At 47.7% G+C, this 10,826-nt stretch overlaps 1 protein-coding gene across 1 annotated transcript in view; it reads right to left on the bottom strand.

The window, feature by feature from the left end:
* Positions 1 to 353: 353 nt before the first annotated feature.
* Positions 354 to 10,826, bottom strand: part of Edc3 (enhancer of mRNA decapping 3) — a 43,681-nt gene continuing 33,208 nt past the window's right edge. The window contains exons 5-7 of the mRNA XM_021207385.2: positions 10,501 to 10,654; positions 5,605 to 5,822; positions 354 to 2,365 (exon numbers count right to left, since the gene is read on the bottom strand). Coding sequence (XP_021063044.1) covers positions 2,031 to 2,365; positions 5,605 to 5,822; positions 10,501 to 10,654 — 707 coding nt within the window. The 3' untranslated portion in view covers positions 354 to 2,030. The remainder of the gene's footprint in view (positions 2,366 to 5,604; positions 5,823 to 10,500; positions 10,655 to 10,826) is intronic.

The following is a 10,826-nucleotide window of genomic DNA, read 5'->3' as shown; positions in this document are numbered from 1 at the left end:
TTGGGGACTGAACCACCTTTCAGAGGGGTCACCTAAGACCATAGGAAAACATTTACATTATGATGTATATTAGTAAACTGCTATGAAGCAGCAATGAAAACAATTTTAAGGTCACAGCATTTGGAAGGTCGAGAACAACTACTCTAAGGTTAAGTAGAGTTTTGGCCCCAGGAGACTTGCCAGACCTAGAGAGGAAAGGCTCTTGCATTTTCATTTAAAGGGACATAGCTCACTACAGCTCACTATTAGAATCTAGTTATGCCTCTAGCCATCATATCTCTATGTACATACCCAATGATCAGGGTAGGCTCCTAGGGATTAGATAAGCAGCACTTCTTCACTCTACAAAACAGTTTAGATAGCACAGATTTCTGTCACTTTATTGCGCTGGCTTTGGGTTTCCCAAGAGCTGCATGCATTAGTGACAAAGTTGACCACCTGACTGAAACCAGCAGGAACTTCCAAAAAAGAGCTGCAGGTAGGAATAACACACTCTCAACTCTAGGCAGGTCCAGGCCAAGAACAGGGAGAACTGCCTAATGCTAACCATCTTCAGGACCAGAGTTCTACCATTTTATGCGTGTCTAGTAGCCTGTAGTGGCTGCCTGCTGTCCCAATTGTAACCCTGCCTTTAGAAAAAGAAGCCCAGCTTAAAAGCTAACGTACTGACGTGCAGCTGAGGCTCCCGGTCCTCTGGCCTCTTTCCTGGAGCTGGAGATAACTAAAGAGAATAGAAGGAAAGGCTATCGCCGTCTGTTCCTGGCCCTGTTCCTACAAAAGAACAGCCTGAAAATTTCATGGTACCAGGGTTTACTCTGTACCCAAACATTTTAGCGAGCCCACCTGCCTGTCTACCTATACCCCTCAGCCAGTGATGGGCACAGTGGGGAAAAGCTTCAAAGACAAGACCTTTATAAAGGTCTCTGCTGAGGCCCCAAGCCTAGGAAGATCCTGAGGATAATGCCCTAGGTGGGACCTGAGCAGTGCGATGTTCCCATGGCTGAGTCCCACTACTGTCATCTAGAACTGGGCTCAGTTTTGGCATGTTTGAGACAGGCCACTGTTCTAAGTCTGCACACCTGAGGAGGGCAACTATAATGGATTAAAGCCTAAACCTAAGAACTGAAGTGAAGCCATGGCAGGAGGGGGACATGTAACCTGTCTTGGGATAGGTGAAAAGGGCCATTTCTAGAGACAAGGAAAGGGGCAGACAGGAAGTAGTATTTATGGACGAGGAGGTAGGAAATGACGGTAGGACCTAAGCACCAGGGGCCTCCTCTGGCTCAGCACCAAGCTCCCCCAGGGTCTCCCCAGTACTGAAAAGCTGCATCCTGAAGGTCTGGTTCCTAACTAGGAGATGGGCATTGTAGCTTGACAGGCACAAAACTGCTAAAGATGAGAACAGAGCAGCCAGTCCAAAGTCTCACCACAGTTGTCACCCTTACACACGCCTCAGGAAAAGTTCCAACATAAAACTGGAACATTTGAGGAGGGTCCAAAGTTTCCAAACTCTGTAGTCTTGGGGGAAAGCAGAGAAACACACAGGTTTGTCTTCTGGCTAGCTGTCATGCAGCCTGATCTGCATGATTACAGGACGAGTGGGCTGCCTGGTAGTAGGGCCAGAGGAAGCATAGGAGACATAAAGCCTTCTGAAATAAGAGTGGCTGGAGGCCCTAACAGGTGCCAGCCCACCCCTGCAATGTGCCAGCCCACGCGCAGTGGCTGTAAACCTGACACAGTCTTAGAGCTGCCTATGTCTGTAAACAAAGCTCCAGTTGAATGGAGGCAGGCTAGGATAGAAAGATGCCTGGAGCCAATGGTCCACCCCTGACATACATGCCAGTGGGAAAGCCTTCCCTGCTTAAGGGAAGGTGGCAGGCAAGTTTGAAGTATATTTTGTTCTCTCACAGAAGAAACAAACCCAAGAGATAGTCTACAAGGTCCACAAAGCTTCACATCCTTAAGGCGTCCCTTAGTGGGTTTGGCGGCAGGAGTGCAGGGAATACAGGGTCCAGCTGCCCAGAGCCCCTCTAGGCAGAGTGTAGGGGAATGACAAATTTGCAGCCAAAGGGTGAGTGGTAGTTGATGCCAACCTCCTGGAAGACTTGCTGGGGAATGCCAATGTCACACAAATAGACTCGGCCGGCGTGCTCCCCGAGTGGCAGAGGCAGGCCCAGTGCCAGGGACCATTTAGCATCAATGCCCTGTTCAACTTCATGCACAGGAGGGTCTATGCTGAGCACTGGTGCCCGGTTCTGGTTGGCCCAGGCCACAGCTGCCTTGTACCAGGGCTGATCCCGCAGGAAGGCATTCTCAGGACAATCCAGGCAGTTGATAACCAGGTCCACAGGGCTAGCAGGGAGATCTGCAGATAGAAAGAATGCATCTGAAAATTCCTGGAGCAGACAGCAGGCCAGACCCGGGTTCGGGTGGTGCCAGGAATACCTGGTTTTCAAGACAGTAGCACTCTAATGCCGCTCCAAAGGACAGCCCACCTCTGCCTTGCAGAGAGGGCTTTGTGTCTGACTAACTCTGATGATGTCAGACAGCCCTCAGGGTGCTCTCAGGGTCCAGCAGGAACAGCAGCTGGCCATCTCTACTCAGAAGCTGGCCTGCACACCCCACACCAGCCAGCCCACCCTTCTCTGGGAATTCCTCATGCGGATGGGTCCTCTCCTCCACTCAGCCCGCACTTTAGGAATAGGAGGAAACAATCTCTGCTCTCCGGAACCTGAAGGGCTTCCCTAACAGCCAGTGAGATGGTTCAATACCCCATAAAGGCAAACCTGATGACCTGAGTTTGATCCCCAAGATACACACAGTAGGAGACGAGAGCTGACTTCTTAAGTTCTCCTTTAGACCCCCATGCACATGCACACCCACACAAACTTAAGTAAAATGTAATAGCAATATTTTTTTGTCTTTTTAGGGGGAAAAAAAAAGGCTCCACTGCACTAACCAGGCTATAGTCCTCTGTAACAGAACAGGAGGTCTCAACATGTATGCAAATCTAGGATTAATCTAAGAAATTAACCTGAAAAGAGCAACAATGAGACCAAACTGCAGGGGCATTATCGCCAGGCCAGTTTCCTGAAGCAGCTACCATAGGTTTTTCTAGATAGCTAGAGAAAGGACTGGCTGGAAGAAGGCAGTGGTGGTTTGAATATGCCTGGCCCATGGGAGGTGTCACTATAGGAAGTGTGGCCTTGTTGGAGGAAGTGAGTAACAGCAGGGGTGGGCTTTGAGGTTCTATGTTTAAGCTTCACCCAGGGTGAAGAGAAGCTCTTCCTGGCTGCCAGCAGAAGACAGTCTCCTTCTGCTTTCTTTAGATCAAGATATAGAACTCCGAATTCTTTCTTCAGCACCAAATCTGCCTGGATGCTGCCATGCTTCCTGTTGTGAAACTGTAAGCCATTCCCAGTTAACTGTTTGCCTTGGTCATGGTGTCTTTTCCCAGCATTGAAACTCTAAGACAGCTGCACTGCATCAGAGATTGTAATCCATTCCCAGCATGTAATCTAGTGCTCAGTCTACAGTTAACGATACTGCACAAATCAGGGACTCGTAGCTTCCCTATTTAAAACACATGGGTATAAAGTTCTAGTGGGCCATGAATCAATCGATCAAGTGGAACCCTTTGTGTGCACAAAGAAGCCTGTGATTCTGGTCTAGTCCTCCTGACTTGCCATGTGGCCTCTGGCAAGGTCTTTCCCTCTTGGACCATCATCTTTCTATGCTCTAACCCCATTCTCACTTAACCCTCACTACAATCACAAGTTGGTCCTACACCAGAACTGTGCTTCCTAAGTATCCCAGGCTTCCACACTGCTAAATCCAGCAGGTCTTCCTGGGATTGAACTTGGAGCTCTTCCTCCACATGGATTTTAGCTGTACCTTCTCCCCCTCCCTAACCACTCCTTGGCTTCAGAAACGAAAGAACCGAGGTCCTCAGCCTCTCTTTCCTAACAATCTCTCTACCCCCACAACACCTGAAAGTCCAGGCTGGACCCTCCCTTTTACTCCAGAGTCACAACATTTCCTGCTTGAGTAGCACTGGCTCTAACACCTGAACACTCAAGAGACATCTAACCTGAGAGGTTCTTTCTCTGCCAAGTCCTACTAAGGCCAAAAAATTTAGAGCATTTTCTCATCCTTTTTCAGATCTATTTGCATTTTATGTGTATATATGAATGTGTTCTGCATGTTAAAGGCCAAAAGACATGTCAGATACCCTGAACTGGAGCTACATACAGTTCTGAGTTGCCGTGAAGGTGCTGGGAATCAAATCCAGGACCTCAGCAAGTAGAGCAATTGCTCTTAACCACCGAGCCATCTCTCCCAGCCCTTCGTTTTTTCATTTTTTAAAATTTTACTGTGTTGCCCAGGATGGCCTCCAAGCTGAGAATCTGCCTAGCCTCTTGAGCTGCTCAGTGAAGCCATTCCTATTTCTTTTCTTGCTTCTCTCTAGTAAGCTGACTCTTGAACTTCACATTACCCCCTCTAGTACAGCTACTGTCTCAGCTATCTGCTACCTCTAATTCTCATAAGAGAATCTCAGAACCTTACTGTAACCTGATCTCCCACTCAGAAGCCCAGAGTGCTTGTCTAGCAGCTGAGCTTGGTAGGAAACAGGCTTGAGTCTATGGGTTTGAGGCTATCCTGGTCTACAGAATGAGATCCAGGCCAATCATGGATATACAGTGAGATTCTGTCTACAAAGAATTATCCTAGTAGATAATCTCTCTGTTGTGCCACCAATGACTCACCATTCCACCTAGAGTCAAAGCTCAAACCCTTGTGACCTCCAATCCCAATGACCCAACTCCCAGCTCTGCCCTTCCTGCTATATTTTACTCCCTAACATTTAATTCTATCTGATCTGATGTTATTTATGCATGTGAATCACATTTCTTTGAGACAGGGTCTCACTATATAGCCCTGGAACTTGATACACAGACCAGAATGGCCCTGAGCTCACAGCAGAGATCACCTGTCTCTGCCTCCCAAGAACTATGATTAAAGCCATGCACCACCACCCCGGCCGGGAAAACGAACTGAAAGGAAAAAAAATTGTTTGCACATTTATTCCCAGAACTGGGAATAGTGCCAGTCCCATAAATATTTATGAAATGAGACAGTGGGTATCTAGCTCTCTCTGAGTGGCAGGAAAAGGGTAGGGCCTGGGGTTTTTCTTCCAGGTAATTTAAAGGTGTCCTTGGAAGCAGAACATTGTGTGTGCATGCATACACACAAACACACAAACACACACACACACACATACACACACACACACACACACATTTTCCCCACAGAGATTCTCACTGTGTAATCTCAGCTGGCCTCAAACTCATGAACCTCCTGTCCCCATCTCCTAAGAACTGAGATTTTAGGTGTGGGCCATCACCATATTAAGCTAATGATGAAAACTCTCCCCATGTAATGCCATTCTACTTGGCACCACCAGGTGGCACTACCAGACTGTCATGCTACCAAGGAAGTAGGAAGCTTTGACCCTTATTGAGAGCCACTTTCTTTGTGAACCTAGATCCTTACACATAAAGTAGGTATTGTACCCTTGATCTACACTCCAGGGCTGATGCTCACCTCTTAGGCTAGACACTTGCTGACCTTGGGTCTTGCTGAAGAGAGACAGTTCATTGGTAATAGACTCCAGCATCTTGACAAAGTTGGGCAGGAAGAGGATGACTTGCACATCATGGTTGGCTAGGTGCCTCCCACAACTGATACCCTGAGCCCCCTTCACATGGGGCCCGCACAAGAGAGCTACTGTAGGCCTCTGGTGGACATTCTTAGGATTCAACCTAGAACACAAAAGTGGACAAGCAGTTACTGGACAGACTGGGCCAGTCCCTTGAGTCCCTATCACAGAAACAAGTACTTGTTCTGTGGGCACCTTACTCTCCATTGCTGACCATGTTCTGGGCCCCAGAGGGAAAACAAAACCCAAGTCCTCTACAAGTCCACCAGGCCTGTAATGTGGCACTCGGTGCTTGTTCTTTCCACTACTTCACCACAACAAGAAACATACAGCCCTCTTTGTCCGAATTATGTTCTGACCCTAAAACATCTTCATGTGAAGAACAGTGAAGTTCAAAATTCCACATGGTGGAACTCCATGGTGCTCCATCTCTGGATCCCAGGCCCCACAAGGTTAGCTGGCTCCAGGAGGGTCAAGCTCCTCACTCTTTCCTACAGATGCAAGGCTCTATCTGCCCATGTTCAAACTATGTCCTCTGGCCAAACAGCCCTTGACATTTTTTCCCCCGTAATATTTTTATCGATTATTTGGGAATTTCGCATCATATACCTCAAAATCACACTTACATCCTAGTCCTCCAAGGTCTGTCCACCACCCCTGTAACTCACCTCCAAAAAAAAGAAGGAAAAAGAAATCCTACCAAGTCCAATAGTCCAATTTGCGTTGCCCACACACTCGCTGGAGCATAGTCAAACTCCAAGTAGTCATCCCCTTAAAGAAAAACAGGTCCTTCCCCACCTGTAACCCCGCCAGAAGCATTCAATAGTAGAAAGCTACACTTTAGTATCTTTAATCACAATTTTTAAGAGCTCTCTTTGATGGTTTCCTGTCTAGGTGGTTACATTTGGGCGTGTGGTGGAGGTTGTCAATAAAGCTTTCTATGTCCCTCCTTCTCAACAGTGAACCTGCAGACATCAATGCCACTGCATAAATAGCTAGCTCCCTTGCCCTGTACAGTCAGCAGGAGCATGGACCATGGACTTTGACAATGTTTCTGTCAACAGCATGACCATGGACCTCAGCATGGTCTCCGGTGGCAGTACAGACCACAGACTTCAATATGGCCTTCTGCTGCAGCACAGGCAAAGGATATCAACATGGGCCAAGGATACCAATATGGTCCCCAGCAGCAGCCCAGCTCATGGACATCCACAGGTGGCAGCACAGGCCACAGACATCTGCATGGCTCCTGGTAGTAGCATGCAGCCTTCTCCCACACCTGTCACCACTGTCTCTAGTTTGGCCCTCTCCACCACCCATGCACCTCTCTGCTCCTCCATCTTTCCCTCCTCTCCATATCTGTTAGTTGTAGTGGCACCAGAAACTGCAGGGTGTCACACAGTATTAATTTCTTGCCCAAACAGCTTTACATGCAAATATTCACTGTAATAAGTTGTCGGTCTCTGGCAAAGCATAAATACTGAACGATTGCCAGAGCTCGTCTAGTGTACCCTGCTCCTGCCCGGAGTCAGAATGCTCTTGCAGTTGGCAGGGCATCTCGGGGTAGGCGCTGGGTGAGTTTCAGGCTGCTTTACACCTACCCACCTCCCTGCCCTCTAGGTTTTCCAGAGGCTCACTAGGCTCCACCTTTACACCCATAGCCCTCAGGTGGCATCCCATGTCCCCACCCATCTGTCTATCAGGCAGGGCAAGCATTAGCTATAAGCTGAGGGCTGGTTGGCAGACCCAGGACCTGCTCCACTCAGCAATGTCTGACTCTGTAGGACCGGCTCTACCACATGCCTCAGAAGCCTGCAGATGGAGTAGATGCTGGGTAGACCAACCCAAAGTGCTGGATCTCGGCCTGGACAGCAAGCAAAGCCATGGGCAAGCAGGGTATCCACTGAGCACAAAAGCCCTTCTTCACTTTTCAAACTTTGAGTTCCAGATTAAGGCTCTCACCTCTCACTTATAAGTCATGCTAATTTTCTCCTTTTCTCAACTCCTATTGTCCTTGATTGTTTGCCAATCCAAATTTGCTCCTGGAGTGTCACCAATCTGATGAGAGCAATTCTGTGGGTAACTCCTTACTTCCTAGGGAGTTGTGTGAATGAATGCATCAAATGCGATTCCTAACACAGAAATCCTCAACTGAGATTTTTAGACAACAGGACAGAACCTGCCTTGGAGAAAAGTCTTCCTGCTAGTCAAAGCTGCCGAGCCTAGTCAAAGCTGAGAGCAATACTAAGATGGTTTAGATCAGCCCTAGAGGGGCCCACAAGGTAGAGATGAGGTGAACTATAAGATGTAGGGTGCACCAGTGCCAACCATCACCACCACAGAGGAAGATTTACAGGTGTGGTCAAGGAAAAAGGAAATTTCAGGACTTTCCCTCCCAATATACTTGAGAGAACTTAGTACCATCCTCTACACAGATGTCAAGCTGGTCTCTGCCCCACTATCCTGCTTCTAGAGCAATGATTCTCAGCCTGTATGTCAAGCCTCCTTGGGTCAAACAACCCTCCACAGGATTCGTTTACCAGATATTTACATTATGATTCATAATAAAATTATAGTTATGAAGTAGCAGCAAAAATAATTCTATGGTTGCGAGTCACCACAACATAGGAACTGTATTAAAGGGTCGCAGCGTTAGAAGGGCTGAGAACCACTGTTACTTCCTTTACATACATGCTGCGAGTCCTGGCACCTGACTCGGGGGTCTGCTTCCCTGGCTCCTTCCTAACCCCATCATAAGCCCTCACCAGCATGAAAGCAGACTGGTGTCTTAGCACCCACAGCACCTCTGCGGAGTGAAATTCTGGCACCATTACACCAGCAGTGTTACCTGGGTGGTCCTTCAAGTTCCAAGTCACAGTTTGCTCCTCTTAAATCATGGGTCTGTAATATTTCCCTTCAATGTGAAGCTCTGAGGAGCACATAAAATTCCGTTGTGAAAAATGGCACTTGACGCAAACATTGAACACAGACAGAAAACAGTGTGTCTGACTTCCAAAGGACAAGTAACTGCTACAAAGGACAGAAATGCAACTTCTGAGAGCTCAGACTAAGAAAAACAGGCAAGGCTTGGTGGTGGTGGCACACGCCTTTAATCAGAGCACTTTGGAGGCAGAGGAGGTGGATCTCTGTGAGCTCAGAGCAAGTCAGGACTATAGAGTGAGGCAAATTCCACAGATGAGACAGGCTGACTCCATGACAAGCTTCAAATTGGCAGTTCAGGAGATTGGGCCTAAAAACCCAGGCTTCAGGCAGCTTGTTAATAACTGCACTGCCATCAGGAATCGGCCTAAAACAAGGACAATGGGTCAGCTGTTTCCATCCAGCTCCCATGCCCCGGTAATGAAATGTTCTTAGAGATGGACTAAGATAGAGGTCATCTACCCTAGAATCCCCTAATGTGCTTTAAATCTGGCCTACGAGCTCACTTATTGTCTATCTTGGTAATGGGGAGACCCCAACATGCTGGACTTCTGCAGAATAAAGCACTTTCTATTTACTGTTTAACTCTGGGGTGCCATTCTTTGGCGAATCATGGACCCTTACACAAGGACAGCCAGGGCTACACAGAGAAACCCTGTCTCAAAAAAAACAAAAACAAAAACAAAAACAAAAACATTTTTTTTTCAAAACCAACCAACCACAGGAAAATAATAAATGGGTTAGGTACAGTAGTGAACACCTGTAGCCAAGTGCCTGCAAGCCTTGGGAGTCTGAGGCAGGAGAATTGAGAATTCCAGGACAGCCAGGGCTACAGAGTAAACCTGTCTTAAAAAATTTAAAAAAAAAAAAAAAAAAAGAATGAATGAATGAATGAATGAATAAATAAATAAATAAATAAATAAATGGATAAATAAATAAACGGGCAAAGGCCCACCAGTCAGGAGAAGCCAGCTAGAGAAGAATACACTAGAGACAACATGCATAACCTCTGCTCCACACTGTTTCTAGAAAGTCACTTAATGACTTCAAAAACCCTTCTCCCCAATGAGTTCATTCCAAGACAATCCATGTGGCTATTCCTAGAGTAGGATGTGCAGCAAGCTAGTCCTCCCTGGGGAGTCCCCTTCCCTTTCTACACAAGAGTATTGGGCATAGGAAAGAACAGGCCCAAGCAAAGCACAAAGAGAAACAAATACTCATAACTCTACAAAGCAAGGAGTTGGGGCCAGAGTAAAATCTCTCCTTCCTGGATCAAACTTGCTTTTGTTAAGATTGCTTTAGAACCAGGAGACACTGTTCAGCCAAACCCAGTCAGGGACTTTCTAGACACTTTTCTCTGCTTCCTTCATCATGACAATTCACTGTACTTCCTGAATGAAGACTTCTCCAGGCATGAGCAGCATTGTCTGGGACACACCCTCTGGTACGACCAGGTTCTGCTGCTACCGGTGGCCTTTGGGCAGGCAGAAACCACCTCCTCCACTAGGCTGTCAGGGGCCTCTAAATGTCCTCAGTCATGGCATTCAAGACTGATGTGCGTTCTAGTGAAAGGCCAGAACTCTGCAAGGCTTCTCAAAGCCAGACCTGGCGATCAACATGGGTCTCAAAAGACCAGACAGCTGCTGACAGGAAAGAGGGAATAGTAAGGACTTCCAGCAGACGGGTAAGAGAAAGGGCAAAGTTAGTTGGCAGCGTAAGAGGCTCATAGGGGACAGCAGTGACCGCCTGGCAGCAGCTCCTACGTGCATGTGAGGTGTGTGGGCTGACCAGGCAGGGTACTGCCACCCCATATTCCGCACTGCCAGTCTAGAGACACTCACCTGTTGGGTCCTCCAAGGAGAGTCAGCGCCATCTGACTGGCACACACACCAGTCATCTCAAGTCTCCGCTCTAAGGTCAGCCCATGCTTCTCAGCCACAGACAACAGCTTTTTATGTAGCTCATAGGAAACACTTGGGACTACCAGGCCAGAGTCTGTGGTAAAAAAGAGGCAAGGAGCAAGGGAAAATTATTATAAAAAATCAGGTCCAAGTCAGGTGTGGTGGCGCACACCTTTAATCCCAGCACTTGGGAGGCAGAGGCAGGCAGATTTCTGAGTTCAAGGTCAGCCTGGTCTACAGAGTGAGTTCCAGGACAGCCAGGGCTA

The sequence above is a fragment of the Mus pahari genome, chromosome 10 (assembly GCF_900095145.1).
Source record: "Mus pahari chromosome 10, PAHARI_EIJ_v1.1, whole genome shotgun sequence".
NCBI lineage: Eukaryota > Metazoa > Chordata > Mammalia > Rodentia > Muridae > Mus > Mus pahari.
The sequence above is the reverse complement of the archived record's forward strand: the minus strand, read 5'-3'. Positions and strand labels throughout refer to the sequence as shown.